Source organism: Pseudorasbora parva, chromosome 8, assembly GCF_024679245.1.
Source record: "Pseudorasbora parva isolate DD20220531a chromosome 8, ASM2467924v1, whole genome shotgun sequence".
NCBI classification, from domain to species: domain Eukaryota; kingdom Metazoa; phylum Chordata; class Actinopteri; order Cypriniformes; family Gobionidae; genus Pseudorasbora; species Pseudorasbora parva.
In genome coordinates this window covers 43,733,607-43,756,748 of record NC_090179.1, presented here as the reverse complement: position 1 = coordinate 43,756,748, position 23,142 = coordinate 43,733,607, and the positions used below count along the sequence as shown (strand labels likewise).

Genomic DNA, 23,142 nt, shown 5'->3' with positions numbered 1-23,142 from the left:
AAAATCTTGCAGCTGCCTCGTTGCCTTGCTGCCTTTTGAGGCAATGGCTTGTAAGGCAGCGTTTTGTGCACGAAAGCACCTCATAAAACTGATTCAGGCAGTGTAATAGTTTAATAATCTACAACAAGTAATTAGAAATGACATCAGAAGTGGAAAATGTTGGTAAAAAACGTACATTTACACACAAACTGACCCTCAAACGCAACTTTCGGACGCCATCTTTTTACCCTGGCTCAGCTGTCACAGAATTGTGCACAGGATTGTGGGATGTCAAAGGCAGCGAAGGATACATGTATGCTGCCTTAAAAAATCCATCAGATGAAGGGATCTCAGGAGACAGGAAGTGAAGCTAACATTAGATTCAGACGTGCCTTGATGCCTTCCTGCCTTCAAATGTGTCCTCCGAAAGCAGCATTTTCCAGGTTTCGGATGCAGCCTGTATTACCAAAAGTATTGGTACACCCCTCCAAATCAACAACAGCAAGTCAGCCACAAAGTGATAGGCCACGCAAAATCACAGAGCGGGGTCAGCGCATGCTGAGGGTCACAGTGCGCAGAAGTCACCAACTTTCTGCAGAGTCAATAGCTCCAGACCTCCAAACTTCTGTGGCCTTCAGATGAGGATCTGTGTAACACAAAAACTACCCAAACACTGGGTTGTTACGTCTGACCCAGGATCTGTGTTACACAAAAACTACCCAAACACTGGGTTGATACGTCTGACCCATGATCTGTGTAACACAAAAACTACCCAAACACTGGGTTGATACATCTGACCCAGGATCTGTGTTATACAAAAACTACCCAAACACTGGGTTGTTATGTCTGATCCAGGATCTGAGTAACACAAAAACTACCCAAACACAGGGTTGTTATGTCTGACCCAGGATCTGAGTTACACAAAAACTACCCAAACACTGGGTTGATACGTCTGACCCAGGATCTGTGTAACACAAAAACTACCCAAACACTGGGTTGTTACGTCTGACCCAGGATCTGAGTTACACAAAAACTACCCAAACACTGGGTTGTTACGTCTGACCCAGGATCTGAGTTACACAAACACTACCCAAACACTGAAAAAAATGACCGAAAGGCTCAATCCAGGACTTGGGTTTAAAAAATAACCCAAGATTTTTAGAGTGTAGAGTTCTATATATAACTTTTTTTTTCGAAGCGTGCTCTATATATTGATTTACTTGAGTGTACTGCGTATGTATGCGGATAAAATTGGACATAATTATTTATCCACCTTTGATTTACTGACACAAAGACAAAGAACATCTGACTGTACATGAATCATTACATATCAGAAATCACAGGTCCCAGATCAGGCGTTAGAATTAACACGGTTTCTTAGTTGTGTCATTACTGTCGAGTCAATGTCGTAAAAGTCTGTTTGCAAAACCTGCGGTGCAATTGAATGCTCTGTGAAATGAAGCGAATACAAATAAATAATGCTCAACTGAGACATTCCCATTGTTGAGAATAAATAAGCACATTCCTAGCATTAGGATCCTTTAGATGGTAATGTTATTTTTAGTCGTTCGACTCTCCTCGTCATCTCACTAACACTCCAGTGGGCGGAGCCAAAGTTGTGATGATGAATTAGGCGTTGGTCTTCTTCTGCAGAGGCCGTCTTTCACCGATCTTTGAGTCGTCCTCTGGGCTTGGTTACAATAAAAGCTGTTTTTGGACTAACAAGGGCGTTTTTGATTTCTCATGACCCCTTTCATATATCGCTGGGCGATTATATAGTTAGATTTATTGGTTTGTAAGTACTTATAATGCTGGGTTCTGACTGCATGATATCAGTCTGGTTTTGACTCAGTCCGTTTTGGCGTTGGGTGTTGTGGTGATTTGTAAACGATAATGTGTGTTGGGAAGCATAAGACATATATTATATAGTCTGAAACCGCCATATTTCATTCATTATCATTCAAATAATTTATACTAATGTTCAAGGGCTGTAGTATTTAAATGTGTGTGTCCATGTGAAGGAGTCAAGACATTGATCACAAGGACAGCGGAAACTTCATAATTGTTAATGACCTGTGTGTGTGTGTGTGTGTATGTTGGTGTTGAGTTTTCAGATCAATTCCCAATGTGCTCCATCAGGGGTCATAATAATGACAAATTGCCATTGGTTCCTTCCCTCATCGACTGGCCAATCAGAGCACTGCTCCCAATCCAAAGACACTAAATACAGATTATAGAGTTACAGTTTCCGTCTCTTTTCTTATTTTTCCAAATATGATCTCTGATTTGAAACATACACTCATTTTGGGATCCGTGATGGGGGCACACTCCTCAGAACACACACACACACACACACACACACACACACACACACACACACACACACACACACACACACACACACACCTGCAGTGCTGAGATGGGGTTATACTACTCCTGGAACATTAGGGGTCATCTTCAACACTCGTATTTCAGCTCGGCCTTCCTCTTCCTCCTTATTCTCACCTTGTTCTTTACAGGTCATTGTTCAGTGGTGACTCAACACTAATATCTCGCTCATTTCCACCTGTCTTGAGATGATATTTCCCATCATCTGGCACTAATTTAAAGGGTAACCAGATGTAACTCTTTAAGAGCACTATTTGAACAGCACTATCCTGTAATGGAGGTCCGACGTTACTCATGAACTATTCATCTCAAAATGAGGAGTCATTCATATTTCATACTGTACATTATAATGTTGTGATGTATAAAAAAATCATGCTTGACCAAAATTATTGATGAAAAGCACATACATTTGGCACACTATTGTTTATTCTCATTACACAAGGCCATGCTCTTCAAGAAATAAAGCTCTTAAAGAGTTAAATATGACTGTAATCTTGTGGTTTCCATTTTTAATATCACCCAATATACTCATTGTATATATAAATATATATTTTTAGAAATACATATATATTTGAAGTCTCTTCTGCTCATCAAGGCTGCATTTATTTGATCAAAATACAGAAAAAATTCTGAAATATTAATAAGATGTAAAATAACTCTTTATAAATAACTCCTCTGTGAATCTATAGTAAAGTGTGATTTATTCCTGTGATCAAAGCTGAATTTATCATCATTACTCCAGTCTTCATGATCCTTCACTAATCATTCTCAGATGAGGATCTGATGATCAACACACATTTAGGATTATTATCAGTGTTTTAAATAGTTTTTTTCTGGAAAGGGTGATACTTTAACCCCCCCCCCAAAAAAAAACTTGGATGGGTTCAAAAGCATTAATTTTAAATCTAAATCTTTGACATGTCTTTAATGGCAGAGGAGCATTTTTTGACCTATTAGCCCTTTCCACTCCTTAATATATGGGAAAAAGAAGAAAGTCACAGTCTAATGAAAAACAAAAACTTTTATTCAAATTGTGACTGAATTACCCAGAAAACAAGTAAAGACTGCACCTTTTATAATCACTGAAGCTGTCGGTCAGTTTAGTGTGATATTATACGAGAACAATGGTGCATTTAATAAGAGTAGAATATTTAAATTCCCAATAAAAATGAGGTTTATGCACATTACTGTTGCTAATAAAAGTTCATTTTATCTGCATCTCATTTCAAGCTCAGAGCTTCACTGTTAAATTTCCAATAAACAAACATGTGCAATTAATAATTGCACTTATTAACAAAACAACGAAAAACAATAGAAATTTTTTACGGATTAAATTAACTTTATGATAAATTTTCCTCTAACGCCACCAAATAAGGTGCTGACACCACTGCTCTCAAATGTTTGTCTGGAGCCCTGATATATATATACATATGCACATGTATGATGCATGGATAGAAGCATAAGGCAAGTAACATGCATGGATGCTTTACATGAAGGGACCTTGTGTGTGTGTGTTTGTGTGTGTGTGTGGGGGGGGGGGCATGTTTTGTGACATATGAGGACACAAATGTGTGTAATGCCATGGGGATGACCAAGCGGCAACCTCCCGCGATCTCTCTTGAAGCCAATACTGAAGTAATGTAAACTGCAATTGCTCAACTGGCCACTAGAGACAGGCTCCAGAAGGGAGCAGAAACTCATTGAGCCCCCAAGGGGGTAATCTAGCGCTCGGAAAGCGTTCCACCCATAGGGGCGGCCATTGCTAACCAAGCCATCACCTGCTGTTAGCATCCCATTGACTCCCATTCATTTTTGAGTCACTTTGACAGGGAATAACTTTACATCAGAGGCGTTTAAAGACTCCATTTGTCCATTGTTTATTTCTAAAGAAACACGACAATGCATAAAAGGCTCCGTTACCTTGTATCTTACACTATCGCCCCGTAGAAGCTGTTTTTGTAAAAATAGGCTAACGATTGCGTCATAACCAACACGCCTCTGTCGCACAGTTGAGAAATTACCGTATAGACCTGAGGAGACGCTCGCAGGCAATCTTTTACTGTCTATGAGACAGTCGGGGGGACGTGGAGACATAAAGTCTGATAAAGTCAAGGGGGAAGAATGGGGAGAAGCCCATAGTGAGCCAAAAGCAACGGGAGAAAACATTTAAACAACGTGATTCAGCTTTCACTTTCCACAACTACTAGAAGACCTACAGCTGTCAGACAGGAGGCTCACGTCACATCTACGTCCTCAAGCTCAGTCTTAGCCGGCGCAGTTCGCTCAGCCATCAGGAAGTGAGTGCCTCTAGGTTGACTTCATTATTTCGCCGTTGACGTCAATGGGATCGCTCTGTCCATTTCTTTTACTGTCTATGTGAGCCCCATGTTAAAATTCTCAACTTTAAAGCAGAAAAATACATGTTTACAGCCTGGTACAAATTGTGGTTTTGGCTTATAAGACTAATTTTGATCTTCATGACAACTGTGAGGGGGGTGAATTTTTTTAAAACTCATTCGTTTACGTTATAGAAAGCCTTAAAGTTCTGCATAATTAAGGGTGTGGTTACAAGTGGATAGCCATTTATCTGCCGTCTATAGTTATTGCGGGAGTGACACGCGATGACTCGCTCACAAGATGGCAACGTCCAGCTCGCCCATACTTTAAGCTTCAGAACGGCTTATCGGAATCCTATGGGTGACGTCACGGACACTACGTCCATATTTTTTTACAGTCTATGGGTATGACACAGGTATTACAGGAGAGGGTGAAATATGAGGACATTACCCATGTCCCCACTTTACAAAAGGCTTATAAATCACACAGGAGGAGTTTATTTAGAAAGTAAAAATGCAGAATGTTTCCTGTGATGGGTGTGTGTGTGTGTGTGTGTGTGTGTGTGTGTGTGTGTGTGTGTGTGTGTGTGTGTGTGTGTGTGTGTGTGTGTGATGGGTAGGTTTAGGGGCAGGGGCAGTGTAGGGGGATAGAAAATACGGTTTGTACAGTATAAAAACCATTACGCCTGTGGAATGTCCCCATGTGTCACAAAAACAAACATGTGTGTGCGTGTGTGTGTGTAAGTGAGAGTGAGTGAGTGTGCACAAGTACTACTGGCCTACTCAGCGGAGACTATAGATAGACATCCTCTCTTTCTCTCTCTCTCTCTCTCTCTCTCTCTCTCTCTCTCTCTCTCTCTCTCTCTCTCTCAGTGATAAAATAATCAGTGTTGTGTGATGAAGGTTGAATGATGTATCTGGGTCACAGTGATTGGCCTCTTTACTGGAGACTTCAGAAACGATCTCTCAGCACCTGACAGCTCTGCGTATTCGATACGGTATCGGTACCTGAGTCAGCAGCGGCAGTCATCCGCCGCGGGAGGTCCGTCCGTACACCTACTCGCGCAAATTAACGGCCGCTGTTCATCATGAAAACCAATCACATGGAGCTAAACCATCCATAAGTGTAATTTGAAAATGCCCTAATTAAACCTTGCCCTAATGACACTGACTCACAAATGTTGTTCGTTTACAAGGTTCTGCATCGTGAGGATTTATTTGCCACATCGTTGTGAAGCGACTTTTTGATTTTTGTCTTAAATTTGGGCCAGGACACATTAGCCAAAACCGCAAGATGACCAGTGAGAAACAGCATTCCAGGCTATATTAACATTCATCTGGATACATTTGGAATTTATATATCTTTTTTTTTTCAATTGTATTATTTTAATTGAAAATTTTAAGTGCAATGTAATGTCAAATATTGATTTTTCGATGCATATCGATACTTAAATATCTCACTCACTCGTTTCATTTGCTCCGGATGAATATTTTTGCTGTCACAGGGCTTGAATTTTGGCATGGGATTGTGCATAATTTTACTCATTCCTGCAGATTTTGTGCTTAAACACCCAAAGTGCGGCACATAAAGCCGTCTCTCAGCACTAAATCTCTGCTTAATGTGCTTAAACAGTCAAACACACACACAATAATGTCAAAATGCCAGTCTTGTTGAGTATTCATGTAAACACGGTCAGTTCTGTTTCAAGTGAATGTAAACAGTTGAGAAAGAAAACTCACGTGTAACAGTGTAATGGATCCGTGCGTCAGCTCTTAAAGTGACAGCAGCCTAATAAACCTGCTTACAAATTATAAGATGATATTAGAAATATCTATATGGCAGTTTGTCCCCATGGCATCAATGTCAAAATTGTGGCTAGGAAAAATGCTGAGTGGCTAGCCACAGTGACTGGTGAGCAAAAAAGTGAATTGGTGCAATATGCTCGCCTATAAATCTAGACGCACCCTAGCGGCAGCAAATCTAATCTGCCGCGAGTGTCGTCTAGCAACTCTTAATACCCATCTGAGCTGTAAACACCATACTCTGGTTGGGCCAATCACATCGTGTATAGAGTCGGTGGGCGGGGCCATAATGACGACGGCCGAGTTGCGTTTGCGTGCTTCTAGTAAACACAGAAACTGGCGAACGGCGGTCTTTCAAATCAGCTTTGACCGCGACTCTGGAAGACTTGGAGTTAAGCTTTTCTCTGAGAAAAGAGCAAAGAACGGCACTGAAGTCATTCTTAAAAAGGGAAGATGTGTTCTGAGTTTAGCCGACCGGATACGGCGAATGTTTAATCTGTCAGCGAGCTCCGCTTCACCTTCGTTGCTCTGGTTGGTTGTAGCGCTATCCTATCGCGTGCAGAGGGAGTTTGAAAGACAGCCGTTTATCCGCCCCTCGGATTGAGCCGTCAATGGTGAGTTTCTAGACCAAACATCTTGATGTGGGTCAGGCTTGTCAGTCTAGCAATATGCATCACATGAAATAATTTTCACAAAGAACAATGTGAAAAAGGCTTTGTCAGATTGATCCACTTTGGAGAGTGTCTTCAAAAAGTTCTGTTTATCTGAGGGAAACGCTTCTTAAATGAGAACAGATGTAGGGCGGGGCTTGATTTTGTCTGTTGGGAATTGATTGGATGGTTGTGGTTTGCTATTGGTGGATCTCACGTGAGTGACAGGTTGCCCCGCCCTCGCGTCAGTATTCACGTCATCAAGAGAATTTATTTTTCAAGGCACATGATTTAAAATAAATAAATAATGGTGTGCACGGATAAATCATTCATAAGAAATACTGCAGTATTCCATAACAGTCCATTTTGATTTCATGGTGACTTTAAAAACGCAAGTTTTGTTTCTGGTCTAGGCTGAGGTTGTGCCATTTTTCGGGAAAGCTGTTGCTCTGACCTCCCCCCTCTGTTCTCATGCAGTCGAGTTGCTCTCCTTCTCTTTTTCCTTCTATCCGACCACACACACACACACACACACACACACTCCCCCTCCCTTGTCTCTCTATCCCTCAGCATCATTCTGAACTTCATCTATTCGGCTGGAATCGCATTCCAAAATGCCTTCTCGGTTTCTCGGTGTGTTGGATTTGCTTTGATGCTTTCTGCTCTGGATTTAGGGACTATGGACAGACATGGGATGAGGGCTGTTAAATCAACATGTTGAGGACACCCCGGACCTCCCGGGTGGGTTAGTGGTGAGAAGTCAACGGCCATTGACCCTGATTTCAGCTGCACGTTTTTGGACAGAAGCTCGTCGTATCATGAATAACTGACGGTCCCGTCAACTTGGGACTCGTTTTTTTTTTTTTTTTTGGTACGGTTTTCGTGTTGTTATGTGGTCTAATTGCGCGGTTATGTAACTCTAAGTGCTTTCCGTGGTAAGTAACCGAGTCTATCGGTATCGCTCATGCTCCGGTGCATGCCTGCACGAGAGAAGCGCGCGCGCTCGCTCCCTCGCGCCGGTGATCTTCACCGTGAATCTGCCCCGAATCCGCACGATCGTCCCCGCACCGACCGGACCCGCGTCCCTCCGTCTCCCGTGAGATGGCCGCGGCGATCGCCAGCTCGCTCATCCGACAGAAGCGGCAGGCGCGCGAGGCGAACAGCGAGCGCGCGGCGTCCGGTAAGCGCCGCTCCAGCCCGGCCAAAGAGCCCTCCGGACGAGGCTCCCTGTGCAACCGGCACCTGTTCGGACTCTTCGGTAAAGTCCGATTCTGCAGCGGGAAAAAACGACCCGTGCGCCGGAAACCAGGTCAGTTCATTCACACCTCACGCACGCACACACACACACACACACACACCTGTGCGCGCGGAGCTCCAGATAAACGCGCGCGATGATCACCTGTGCGCGCGGACAACAGTGCCTCAGAGTTTTGCATTATGTAAGTGATAACTTTGACTGCATTAGCATTTATAAAACCAAACAACAAGTAGACACCCCGATATAATGTGAATATGCAACATGTTTAAACTTAATTCCAGTCGTGATAATTACATAATGCAATAATGTTTGCTATAATAGTAACACTTTATTTTAAGGTTCAGTTATTAACTATTAACTACTTGCTTATTATCATGCATATTACTAGGATATCAGATGTTTATTAGTACTTATAAAGCACATATTAATGCCTCATTCTGCATGACCTTATTCTACAGCTCTTATTCATAACCCAATACCTAAACTTAAATGCTACAAAAACTACCTTACTAACTATTAATAAGCAGTAAATTAGGAGTTTATTGAGGCAAAAGTGAATATGTGTTCCCTATACTAAAGTGTTACCGATATTATTAATGAGTGTCATTGTAAAGTTTGACCCTGAAACTGCAGCATTTCTACTTTATTCAGTTTACAGGTGTGTGTTTTGTGCGATTAAGTTTTAAATTAAACCTGCATACTAAAGCTGGCGAATCCAGGTGTACTCAGTTGGGTTTATTTACGTCTATGAAGTCATGTTTGACTGCCTCTCTCTCCATTCATACTGACTGACTGAGCTCTTCTAAGATGGGAAATGTTGTATGAGTGTGTTTGAAATTCAAAGATCTATAGTTTGTGGCCTTTTTAATGCTTAATATTGCGGTCCGGGGAGTGAGACAGTGTCACAGATGTCAGGGCAGAAGGGGAGCCGGCTTACTAACTTAATTAGAAAGGTACTAAAACGCTTAACACATTTTAATTGGTTAGCAGCACTTGTTTCTTTTTTTTAATCCATTCATTTGGAACCGATCTGAGCATGGATCTGACTGCAGTTCACCGTGCATTATTGTGATACGTCCATTTCCATGTAAAACTTGCGCCTGTTTATGAACGAGTGCGTGGTTTAAAGGCACAGGTTTTTCTGTTATGTGATTGTGTGTGTGTGTGTGTGTGTGTGTGTGTGTGTGTGTGTGTGATGGGTAGGTTTAGGGGCAGGGGCAGTGTAAGGGGATAGAAAATACGGTTTGTACGGTATAAAAACCATTACGCCTGTGGAGAGTCCCCATATGTCACAAAAACAAACGTGTGTGTGTGTGTGTGTGTGTGTGTTTCATAGCCTCAGTTGAAGGGGATAGTGACCAGGTGTGTGTTGACATGTGTTGTGTTTGTGTGTGTGTGTGTGTGTGTTTCAGAGCCTTAGTTGAAGGGGATAGTGACCAGGTGTGTGTTGACGTGTGTTTATGTGTGTGTGTGTGTGTGTTTCAGAGCATTAGTTGAAGGGGATAGTGACCAGGTGTGTGTTTATGTGTGTGTGTGTGTGTGTGTGTGTGTGTGTGTGTGTGTGTGTGTGTGTGTGTGTGTGTGTGTGTGTGTGTGTGTTTCAGAGCCTCAGTTGAAGGGGTAGTGACCAGGTGTGTGTTGACATGTGTTGTGTTTATGTGTGTGTGTGTGTGTGTGTGTGTGTGTTTCAGAGCCTCAGCTAAAGGGGACAGTGACCAGGTGTGTGTTGACGTGTGTTTGTGTGTGTGTGTGTGTGTGTGTGTGTGTGTGTGTGTGTGTGTGTGTGTTTCAGAGCCTCAGTTGAAGGGGATAGTGACCAGGTGTGTGTTGACGTGTGTTTATGTGTGTGTGTGTGTGTTTCAGAGCCTCAGTTGAAGGGGACAGTGACCTGGTGTGTGTTGACATGTGTTGTGTTTATGTGTGTGTGTGTGTGTGTGTGTGTTTCAGAGCCTCAGTTGAAGGGGATAGTGACCAGGTGTGTGTTTATGTGTGTGTGTGTGTGTGTTTCAGAGCCTCAGTTGAAGGGGACAGTGATCAGGTGTGTGTTGACATGTGTTGTGTTTATGTGTGTGTGTGTGTGTGTGTGTGTGTGTGTTTCAGAGCCTCAGTTGAAGGGGATAGTGACCAGGTTTGTGTTTATGTGTGTTTATGTGTGTGTGTGTGTGTGTGTGTGTGTGTGTTTCAGAGCCTCAGTTGAAGGGGATAGTGACCTGGTGTGTGTTGACGTGTGTTTATGTGTGTGTGTGTGTGTGTGTGTGTGTGTGTGTGTGTGTGTGTGTGTGTGTTTCAGAGCCTCAGTTGAAGGGGATAGTGACCAGGTGTGTGTTGACGTGTGTTTATGTGTGTGTGTGTGTGTGTGTGTGTGTGTGTGTGTGTGTGTTTCAGAGCCTCAGTTGAAGGGGATAGTGACCAGGTGTGTGTTGACGTGTGTTTATGTGTGTGTGTGTGTGTTTCAGAGCCTCAGTTGAAGGGGATAGTGACCAGGTGTGTGTTGACATGTGTTGTGTTTATGTATGTGTGTGTGTGTGTGTGTGTGTGTGTGTGTGTGTGTGTGTGTGTGTGTGTGTGTGTGTGTGTTTCAGAGCCTCAGTTGAAGGGGATAGTGACCAGGTTTGTGTTGACATGTGTTGTGTTTATGTGTGTGTGTGTGTGTGTGTGTGTGTGTGTGTGTGTGTGTGTGTGTGTGTGTGTGTGTGTTTCAGAGCCTCAGTTGAAGGGGACAGTGACCAGGTGTGTGTTGACATGTGTTGTGTTTATGTGTGTGTGTGTGTGTGTGTGTGTGTGTTTCAGAGCCTCAGTTGAAGGGGACAGTGACCAGGTGTGTGTTGACATGTGTTGTGTTTATGTGTGTGTGTGTGTGTTTCAGAGCCTCAGTTGAAGGGGATAGTGACCAGGCTCTTCAGCGAGCAGGGCTTCTACTTGCAGATGCAGCCGGACGGAACCGTCGGCGGAAGCAAAGATGAAAACAGCGACTACAGTGAGTCTCTCTCTTCTGCTCCCGCTGTCCTCTGTGGCAGAGACGGATAGGCTTTGAAATCCAGAAAGAAAGCCAAAGATGAGCAAAAGCTCAGAGACAGAAATATTAATGTTCTCTTAACTCTTGCATGGGTTAATGCATCAGTTGCAGGGGTTTTTACAGATGTTTTGCCTGTATTTTGAATTACGCATCGTTGTGTTTTGGGGATAATGACAAAATCAGGACAAACATTAGTGGACAATGTCCAGAATATTTTCTGGTTTTTATTTTTCACTGTGACAGTGAATATAAACATTGTTTATGCTGGCCACTTTATTAGGTACACCTACTCAGCTGCACATTAACGCAAATATCAAATCAGCCAATCACATGATAGTGCATTTAGGGATGTAGACATGCGTTGTGTTCAAAATTACGCCGATACCCTTAAATAGGCATTTGTAGTGGTGTCCAAAACCATAGTGGACGTTATCAAGTGCACTTGATAATCCATCCATCCATTTTTCAAACCGCAGGTTGAATGTGACTAAAATCATACAACTTCCTTTGTAATTGATTATTAAATTGTTCAATTAAGGTTTAAAGCTTCCGAATGTGTCCGGAGTTTCTAGTTTTCATTCACTGCTTCATATGGACTACATTCGTGGAGTAATGTAGGGAATGGTGAATGCGGGTTTAGAGCAGCCTGGTCTCATTGGAAACACATACCTGTGGCAACGGTTTTGCAAACCACAAAATACGTACCAATAGGTACATATCGCGAATGAAATGTCCACTGGGTGGCGCTAAAAGTTAAGGCTTTTTCCAGAACAGATGTGCGTGAATCTGGCATTTTTTGTTACGTTGGTTTTTAACGTACACCCACACTAAACCCTAAACCGACCCGATAGCGTTAACAAAAGCAAATGTGATAAAAATAAGATGTGTCCATGCCATTTTAGCTTGTGTTTTGGACTCGTCTTTGAGCTCCCGAGCTTTCAGCATTCCAAGTGCAAATCTGTACCATCTGAGCTATCAAGCAAGCTTGTCTGAAAATCCCAACATATGGAGCTGATTAAGTGACGCAAACTCCAAAATGTATTCGTTTACAAATCATGGACTATGGTAAAAAAAAATATATAAATAATACACAGCTGTTTTACTGCCTCTAGTGTTCATTTCACTTTGAAACTGTCATGATATGGTAAATGGACATCATTTATATAGCGCTTTTAACAGACCCTATGGCCATCCAAAGCGCTTTTTGCCTCACATTCACCCATTCATACACCGACGGTGATGTCTGCCATGTAGGGCACCGTCAGGAGCATCTGGGGTTTGGTGTCTTGCTCATGGATACTTCGACACTTGGTCAGGTGGAACCGGGGATTGAACCACCAACCTTTCGGTTTGTAGACAATCTACATGAACCACTGAGCCACTGCTGCCCAACTTACAGGACTTAAAGGATCTGCTGCTAACATCTTGGTGCCAGATACCACAGCACACCTTCAGGGGTCTAGTGGAGTCCATGCCTCGACAGGTCAGGGCAGCAAAAGACCAACACAATATTAGGATGTCATGCCAGATTGGTGTATATATATATATATATAGCCACATGAAAAAACGCTCATGTACCTATTGGTACGTATTTTGAGGTTTGCAATAACGTTGCCACAGCTACGTTTTGCCAATGAGACCAGGTTGGTTTAGGCGGCGATTTCAGACACAGCCGTTAAACTGCTGATCTTCTGGGATTTTCACACACTACCATCTCTAGGGTTTACAGAGAATAGTCCGAAAAAGAGAAAATATCCAGTGAGCAAAAATGCCTTGTTGATGCCAGAGGTCAGACGAGAATGGCCAGACTGGTTCTGCTGATAGAAAGGCAACAGTAAGGCCGTGTGTCCAGCAAAGCGTCTCTCTATATATATACATACACCAATCAGGCATGACATCCTAATATTGTGTTGGTCTTTTGCTGCCAAAACCACCCTGACCCGTTGAGGCATGGACTCCACTAGACCCCTGAAGGTGTGCTGTGGTATCTGGCACCAAGACGTCAGCAGCAGATCCTTTAAGTCCTGTAAGTTGCGAGATGGGGCCTCATGGATCGGACTTGTTTGTTCAGCACATCCCACAGATGCTCGACTGGAGTGAGATCTGGGGAATTTAAGTCAACACTTGTCGACTAGTCAATAATAAAGTAATTAATGAACAAATAACCCTGAACCTCGAGCTGAGACGTGAACACAGGTTTTCTTGTGCACAGGAGAGCGATGCTATCTGACACAGCGCTGCCCATAAGGATATTACTCCGAGTCCTACATAACAGCTTTGTATCAGTTCTTTCGTCTTTGCGTCGTTATATTTCTCACAGAGTTCTGCCCGTTCTGAATCAGATACAGATCAGATAGCACAATGAAGATTACATGCATACGAATGCATTAGTGAGAGAGCGATTGCGTGTGAATTAATTCTACTTGTAAATGGTAATGGACTGCATTTATATAGCGCTTTCAACGGCCATCCAACGGCCATCTATGGCCATCTAAAGCGCTTTACATATTGCCTCACATTCACCCATTCATACACTCATTCATACACCGACGGCGGTGTCTGCCATGCAAGGCACCATACAGCAGTTTTGGGGTTAGGTGTCTTGCTCATGGGCACCTCGACACTTGGTCAGGTGGAACCGGGGATCAAACCACCAACCTTCTGGTTTGTAGACAACCTACATGAACCACTGAGCCACTGCCACCCCACCAAGGAGCTTCTCTCTACCAATAGGCTAATGAAGCTGTGAGTTTTAGGTACTAAGAAATATGTGCTACAACTTTTCAGTTTCTAAGCTATTTTATTGCTATTTAAATCACAGAACAGTGTTAACAATAGGTTCCTGCGCTACTGAATGATTCTGCGATCTCTGCGTTTATTCTCCAAATCAATTTTGAGCATCCAGATGGAATTATTAAACATGTACGGTGCCCCAGGAGTGCACAACAAAACAAAATCGACACAACTCAATGGTAAAGTTATTTTCCTTGCCATTGTTCTCAAAGATATAAACACTACGATCAGTTTTAAGTGTGTAGCCATTGTATATTGACATGAAATATCAATTCAAACTCAGCTACATGAATTATAGCGGCATACTTATACTCAAATTCTTTTACTTTCTATCACGCCACCTGATATATAAATATATATAAATATATATATATATATATATATATATAATTTTAAACATTTATTTATACACTATATTGTTATAGTGTATAAATAAATATATAGTGTATATAAATTATAAAATTTATATTATAAAAATTAATAAATTATAGTGTATAGTATTGGGCCGCCCCTCTAAATCACTGAGTTCAGGTGTTCAATCCCTTCATGGCCACAGGTGTATAAATCAAGCTCTAGGCCTGCAGACGCTTCTACACACATTAGTGAAAGAATGGGTCGCTCTCAGGAGCTCAGTGAACTCAAGCGTGGGGCCGTGATAGGTTGCCACCTGTGCAATAAGTCCATTCCTGACATTTCCTCACTACTAAATATTCCACGCTCAACTGTTAGTGGGATTAGAACAAAGTGGAAGCGATTGGGAACAACAGCAACTCAGCCAGGAAGGGATAGGCCATGTAAAATCACAGAGCGGGGTCAGTGCATGCTGAGGGTCACAGTGCGCAGAAGTCACCAACTTTCTGCAGAGTCAGTAGCTCCAGACCTCCAAACTTCTGTGTCCTTCAGATGAGCTCAAGATCAGTGTGTAGAGAGCTTCATGGGATGGGTTTCCATGACCGAGCAGCTCATCCAAGCCTTACATCACCAAGAGCAATGCAAAGCGTGGGATGCAGTGGAGTAAAACAGCCGCCACTGGACTCTAGAGCAGTGAGACGTGTTCTCTGGAGCGACCAATCACGCTTCAGTCTGACAATCCCATGGATGAGTCTGGGTTTGGCGGTTGCCGGAAGAACGGGACTTGTCTGACTGTATTGTGCCAAGTGTAAAGTTTGGTGGAGGGGGGATTGTGGTATGGGGTTGTTTTTCAGGGGTTGGGCTTGTCCCCTTAGTTCCAGTGAAAGGAACTCTTAATGCTTCAGCATACCAAGACATTTTGGACAATTTCATGCTCCCAACTTTGTGGGAACAGTTTGGGGACGCCCCCTTCCTGTCCCATCATGACTGCGCTCCAGTGCACAAAGCGTCGGTCCATAAAGACATGGATGAGCGAGTTTGGCGTGGAGGAACTTGACTGGCCTGCACAGAGTCCTGAGCTCAACCTGATAGAACAGCTTTGGGATGAATTAGAGCGGAGACTGAGAGCCAGGCCTTCTCGTCCAACATCAGTGCCTGACCTCACAAATGCGCTTCTAGAAGAATGGGCAAAAATCCCCATAAACACACTCCTAAACCTTGAGGAAAGCCTTCCCAGAAGAGCTGAAGCTCTTATAGCTGTAAAGGGTGGGCCGACTCCATAATAAACCCTATGGATTAAGAATGGGGATTGCATTAAAGTTCATGTAAAGGCAGGCGTCCCAAAACTTTTGGCAATAGAGAGTATCCCCAAACAAAACATTTCTTTCTTTTGATGTTGGGATCAAATATGACTTGACAGGCGTGTGTGATCTCGCCTGATCTCACAGTTTGTGTTTATTTCTCAGATCTACATATGCATTACTGAGCATGGACACACACACACACACACACACACACACCTCCTCAGGGTGCTAGAGAGCGATGTAGTGCTTCTAAAGCTCAGGATTTTCGAGCGTTACATCTCTCCTCCAGCCCCTGTATTTTGAAGGTGCCCACTCATGTTTTGAATCTCCTATGAAATGCGTTTGAATTACACAGCCTTCCCTCTTATCGGCAGAACTCACATTAGCGAGTCCAACAGGCTTAGACACTGAGTTTTTGTCTGACTCACGTGAGACACACATCACTGTGTTCAGCCCTCGAGTCTTACCAGAGATTGTGTTGAAGTCACTTCACAGCCCGTTTGACTGCAGTAATGCGATGGGTTTCACAGGCCATGTCAGCTGAAAAGAAATCTACATTTCAGTGTGAACTAGGGCTGTGCGATATTGAAGAAAAATGCGATATGCAATATCTTGTTAAATCTTTTAATTTTTTTTATTTCACATTATTTTTAGGAAATTAAAGCGTTGCTACAACTTCTGAAAGTGACCAAAGTGTTTTAGCAAACATTTGTTTATTTATTCGGTGTGTGTGTGTCAGACAGCGCAAGACTGCAAGTTATTGTGTTTAATAACTCTTTTTAACATCAATCAAGTCCCAAATGTAACAGTCGTGTGCCCAGTCTACAGTCTCTGCTATGCGTCGACCTAAAACGGACACTTTTCACAATGTTGAAGTAGCCTATTAAAATCATTCAGATATTGCGTGCTGGTGCGATATGTACATTTGCGAAAGTAACACAGTTCAGAGTGAGGTGAGGAAGAAGATGAGGGGTCGGTGTGTCTGGGACTCGTGAGTTTCTCTTTATTATTCTTTCGGTCAACAAAACAGGGTGCACATCGCACCTAAACATAAATCATCAAAAAGTTCTTCTCAAGTTCAATCGTCGGTTTTTGGCAGTTCCTCTCTGCTTGTGTGTTCCCGAGTCCCAGAGCCGTAATGGTTCTCCCTCTCCCGATCCTCCTTTCCTGCAGGCTTTTATCCTGTCTCTCCACACCAATTACTGCAACAAGAGACAGGTGTTCGTCATTTGCACTTGACCTACTTACGTGCCGCTCGTCCTCTGACTCTTTCTCTCGTCACAGACTTCGCTAAACCACGCCCCCCGCGCCACAGCGATATTTCGATAATTTCGATATATTGCAGAGCCCTAGTTTGAAACTAACATTTTTACTAGCGCTGTGCGATATTGAAGAAAAAACAAGGTTATGCAATACCTAGTTAAATAATGCGATATTCGATACGATATTGCAATTAGTGTGTAAAATCTATTTTGAATTATATATTTAAAAAATATAATACAATGACACCATTTATGTGTTTCACATTCTCTCTGGGAAAAGAAAGCATCGCTACAACTTCTGAAAGTGACCAGCCGTGTTTTAGCATAAATTGGTCACGAATCTGATTATATCATTTTAACATAAATGTTTCGATGTGTGTATTAGAGGATGGATACCCGACCCGAGCCCGACGGGTTCCGACGGTACCCGACGGGTCGGGTCGGGTTCGGACAGATATTTAGAAATGACGTTCGGGTTCGGGTCGGGCTCGGTCACGTCAGCGCGAAAAGGCATTGAACTTGAACCTTTTAAATTTAAAACTGCTTATTATGCAAGTAGCCAATGGGCCTGTTTAACTTGATGCAATGGTTTGTTTTTGTGATTAAAATACATGTAAAATATTACCCTAACATCCGTCTTCCTGCATGTGGAAATTTGTTTATGTCGCCGTGACAACAACGCACGCACGTGCGTGCATATTGCCCGCGGCATCCTCGTCATTCCAGTGAGCGCAACTTCAGCGCTGCTGGCAGGAGGACAGCCTTGAAGCCGTCCACAGTTGATGCAATCCTTTTTCTACATAAAACCTCGATTAGCCTAAACTTTGATGGAGAGATTATGTAAATAGATCCCATGTTGCAGTTTAGGAACCATACAGTTTGAGAAAATTGGTAAGATGACTTTCATTTCAATAAGCATTTAAATTGTGTTACGTTAATGTTCTGTTCTGTTAGCTTGGGCCATTTTTAGCAGACCTTTGTTCATTTAATTTCAGTTGGCTATTTGATTGGGCTCCGTGTAACGTTTGATGCCCCGTGTGCGCGCTGATGCGCTCGTCTGTAAACATTTCAGAATGCCTTCCTACAGCTGCTTAATAAAAGCGGGGTTTCCACACAAACAAACGTGCGTGTCATTAGTATATGAGGGGAAAAAAATGATTTTAACTGTCGGGCTCGGGTCGGGCTCGGACATAAATATTTGAATGCCTGTCGGGCTCGGGTCGGGTTCGGTTACTGCTCTGTCGGACGCGGGTCGGGCTCGGACAGAAAAATGCGGCCCGATCCGCACTCTAGTGTGTATGTCAGACAGCGCGATATTGTAAGCAATTGCGTTTAATAACTTTTTAACGTCAAGCAAGTCCCATAAGTAACAGTCGTGTGCCCAGTCTATTCTCTGCTATGCGTCGACCTAAAACGGACACTTTTCACAATGTTGAAGTAGCCTATTAAAATCATTCAGATATTGCGTGCCGTTGCGTTATGCATATTGCACAACCTGTCCTCCAAAAAATACGACTCTATAGGTCGTTTTTCAAGCACCTTATTACGACCTATATTTACGTTTTAAAGTCATGCGCCCTCTAGCTGGCGTAAAAATAATGACAATGTCGTGTTACGTCTGACGTCATGAACTGACTGTCGTTACCAACTAAAATGTGTGTTCATTTTAATGCAATGTCTGGACTTTTTACCACCATTTGTCATATTTCCATTTAGCAAAAATATTTTTTTAAATTTACAACTACACCCACCCCATCCCCAAACCTACCCCTTGATTTATAGTGCATACACACTTTATGAGCACGTGTGTGTGTGTTCCCTGGGATCTAACTCACGATCGCATGATTAGATGTTGTTGTATAGTGCAATGCTTTACCAACTGAGCTATGCAAAACCTGAAATATTAAGCAGATAAAAGGGAAAAATGCTTTAAAATGAAAGTGTCCTGCTGTCAGTAACAGCACAACTTTAGATAACGCTCCTATGGGTCGTATTTCATGAGTTAAAATATTGTCAATAGGGGCGCAACTTTAGTAAATGCTCCTATGGGTCGTATTTCATGAGTTCAAATATTGTCGATAGCAGCACAACTTTAGTAAACTCTCCAATGGGTCGTATTTCATGAGTTAAAATATTGTCGATAGCAGCACAACTTTAGTAAACGCTCCTATGGGTCGTATTTCATGAGTTAAAATATTGTCGATAGGGGCGCAACTTTAGTAAACGCTCCTATGGGTCGTATTTCATGAGTTAAAATATTGTCGATAGGGGCGCAACTTTAGTAAACGCTCCTATGGGTCGTATTTCATGAGTTAAAATATTGTCGATAGGGGCGCAACTTTAGTAAACGCTCTTATGGGTCGTATTTCATGAGTTAAAATATTGTCGATAGGGGCGCAACTTTAGTAAACGCTCCTAAGGGTCGTATTTCATGAGTTAAAATATTGTCGATAGGGGCGCAACTTTAGTAAACGCTCCTATGGGTCGTATTTCATGAGTTAAAATATTGTCGATAGGGGCGCAACTTTAGTAAACGCTCCTATGGGTCGTATTTCATGAGTTAAAATATTGTCGATAGGGGCGCAACTTTAGTAAACGCTCCTATGGGTCGTATTTCATGAGTTAAAATATTGTCGATAGCAGCGCAACTTTAGTAAACGCTCTTATGGGTCGTATTTCATGAGTTAAAATATTGTCGATAGGGGCGCAACTTTAGTAAACGCTCCTATGGGTCGTATTTCATGAGTTAAAATATTGTCGATAGGGGCGCAACATTAGTAAACGCTCCTATGGGTCGTATTTCATGAGTTAAAATATTGTCGATAGGGGCGCAACATTAGTAAACGCTCCCATGGGTCGTATTTCATGAGTTAAAATATTGTCGATAGGGGCGCAACATTAGTAAACGCTCCTATGGGTCGTATTTCATGAGTTAAAATATTGTCGATAGGGGCGCAACTTTAGTAAACGCTCCTATGGGTCGTATTTCATGAGTTAAAATATTGTCGATAGGGGCGCAACTTTAGTAAACGCTCCTATGGGTCGTATTTCATGAGTTAAAATATTGTCGATAGGAGCACAACTTTAGTAAACGCTCCTATGGGTCGTATTTCATGAGTTAAAATATTGTCGATAGGGGCGCAACTTTAGTAAACGCTCCTATGGGTCGTATTTCATGAGTTAAAATATTGTCGATAGGGGCGCAAGTTTAGTAAACGCTCCTATGGGTCGTATTTCATGAGTTAAAATATTGTCGATAGGGGCGCAACTTTAGTAAACGCTCCTATGGGTCGTATTTCATGAGTTAAAATATTGTCGATAGGGGCGCAACTTTAGTAAACGCTCCTATGGGTCGTATTTCATGAGTTAAAATATTGTCGATAGGGGCGCAACTTTAGTAAACGCTCTTATGGGTCGTATTTCATGAGTTAAAATATTGTCGATAGGGGCGCAACATTAGTAAACGCTCCTATGGGTCGTATTTCATGAGTTAAAATATTGTCGATAGGGGCGCAACATTAGTAAACGCTCCTATGGGTCGTATTTCATGAGTTAAAATATTGTCGATAGGGGCGCAACTTTAGTAAACGCTCCTATGGGTCGTATTTCATGAGTTAAAATATTGTCGATAGGAGCACAACTTTAGTAAACGCTCCTATGGGTCGTATTTCATGAGTTAAAATATTGTCGATAGGGGCGCAACTTTAGTAAACGCTCCTATGGGTCGTATTTCATGAGTTAAAATATTGTCGATAGGGGCGCAACTTTAGTAAACGCTCCTATGGGTCGTATTTCATGAGTTAAAATATTGTCGATAGGGGCGCAACTTTAGTAAACGCTCCTATGGGTCGTATTTCATGAGTTAAAATATTGTCGATAGGGGCGCAACTTTAGTAAACGCTCCTATGGGTCGTATTTCATGAGTTAAAATATTGTCGATAGGGGCGCAACTTTAGTAAACGCTCTTATGGGTCGTATTTCATGAGTTAAAATATTGTCGATAGGGGCGCAACTTTAGTAAACGCTCTTATGGGTCGTATTTCATGAGTTAAAATATTGTCGATAGGGGCGCAACTTTAGTAAACGCTCCTATGGGTCGTATTTCATGAGTTAAAATATTGTCGATAGGGGCGCAACTTTAGTAAACGCTCCTATGGGTCGTATTTCATGAGTTAAAATATTGTCGATAGGGGCGCAACTTTAGTAAACGCTCCTATGGGTCGTATTTCATGAGTTAAAATATTGTCGATAGGGGCGCAACTTTAGTAAACGCTCCTATGGGTCGTATTTCATGAGTTAAAATATTGTCGATAGGGGCGCAACTTTAGTAAACGCTCCTATGGGTCGTATTTCATGAGTTAAAATATTGTCGATAGGGGCGCAACTTTAGTAAACGCTCTTATGGGTCGTATTTCATGAGTTAAAGTATTGTCGATAGGGGCGCAACATTAGTAAACGCTCCTATGGGTCGTATTTCATGAGTTAAAATATTGTCGATAGGGGCACAACATTAGTAAACGCTCCTATGGGTCGTATTTCATGAGTTAAAATATTGTCGATAGGGGCGCAACATTAGTAAACGCTCCTATGGGTCGTATTTCATGAGTTAAAATATTGTCGATAGGGGCGCAACTTTAGTAAACGCTCCTATGGGTCGTATTTCATGAGTTAAAATATTGTCGATAGGAGCACAACTTTAGTAAACGCTCCTATGGGTCGTATTTCATGAGTTAAAATATTGTCGATAGGGGCGCAACTTTAGTAAACGCTCCTATGGGTCGTATTTCATGAGTTAAAATATTGTCGATAGGGGCGCAACTTTAGTAAACGCTCCTATGGGTCGTATTTCATGAGTTAAAATATTGTCGATAGGGGCGCAACTTTAGAAAACGCTCCTATGGGTCGTATTTCATGAGTTAAAATATTGTCGATAGGGGCGCAACTTTAGTAAACGCTCCTATGGGTCGTATTTCATGAGTTAAAATATTGTCGATAGGAGCGCAGCTTTAGTAAACGCTCCTATGGGTCGTATTTCATGAGTTAAAATATTGTCGATAGGAGCGCAACTTTAGTAAACGCTCCTATGGGTCGTATTTCATGAGTTAAAATATTGTCGATAGGAGCGCAACTTTAGTAAACGCTCCTATGGGTCGTATTTCATGAGTTAAAATATTGTCGATAGGGGCGCAACTTAAGTAAACGCTCCTATGGGTCGTATTTCATGAGTTAAAATATTGTCGATAGGGGCGCAACTTTAGTAAACGCTCTTATGGGTCGTATTTCATGAGTTAAAATATTGTCGATAGGGGCGCAACTTTAGTAAACGCTCTTATGGGTCGTATTTCATGAGTTAAAATATTGTCGATAGGGGCGCAACATTAGTAAACGCTCCTATGGGTCGTATTTCATGAGTTAAAATATTGTCGATAGGGGCGCAACTTTAGTAAACGCTCCTATGGGTCGTATTTCATGAGTTAAAATATTGTCGATAGGGGCGCAACTTTAGTAAACGCTCCTATGGGTCGTATTTCATGAGTTAAAATATTGTCGATAGGGGCGCAACTTTAGTAAACGCTCCTATGGGTCGTATTTCATGAGTTAAAATATTGTCGATAGGGGCGCAACTTTAGTAAACGCTCTTATGGGTCGTATTTCATGAGTTAAAATATTGTCGATAGGGGCGCAACATTAGTAAACGCTCCTATGGGTCGTATTTCATGAGTTAAAATATTGTCGATAGGGGCGCAACATTAGTAAACGCTCCTATGGGTCGTATTTCATGAGTTAAAATATTGTCGATAGGAGCGCAACTTTAGTTAACGCTCCTAAGGGTCGTATTTCATGAGTTAAAATATTGTCGATAGGGGCGCAACTTTAGTAAACGCTCCTATGGGTCGTATTTCATGAGTTAAAATATTGTCGATAGGAGCACAACTTTAGTAAACGCTCCAATGGGTCGTATTTCATGAGTTAAAATATTGTCGATAGGGGCGCAGCTTTAG

The 23,142-nt window shown here is 42.2% G+C and overlaps 1 protein-coding gene across 4 annotated transcripts in view; it reads left to right on the top strand.

Moving 5' to 3' along the window:
* Positions 1 to 23,142, top strand: part of fgf12b (fibroblast growth factor 12b) — a 75,014-nt gene that overhangs the window by 35,591 nt on the left and 16,281 nt on the right. For 3 of the 4 annotated variants that reach the window (XM_067451399.1, XM_067451397.1, XM_067451398.1), the window contains exon 2: positions 11,281 to 11,391. In XM_067451399.1, coding sequence (XP_067307500.1) covers positions 11,281 to 11,391 — 111 coding nt within the window. Of the gene's footprint in view, positions 1 to 7,709; positions 8,466 to 11,280; positions 11,392 to 23,142 lie in introns of those variants that run through there. The other variant, XM_067451396.1, reaches the window with a different exon arrangement.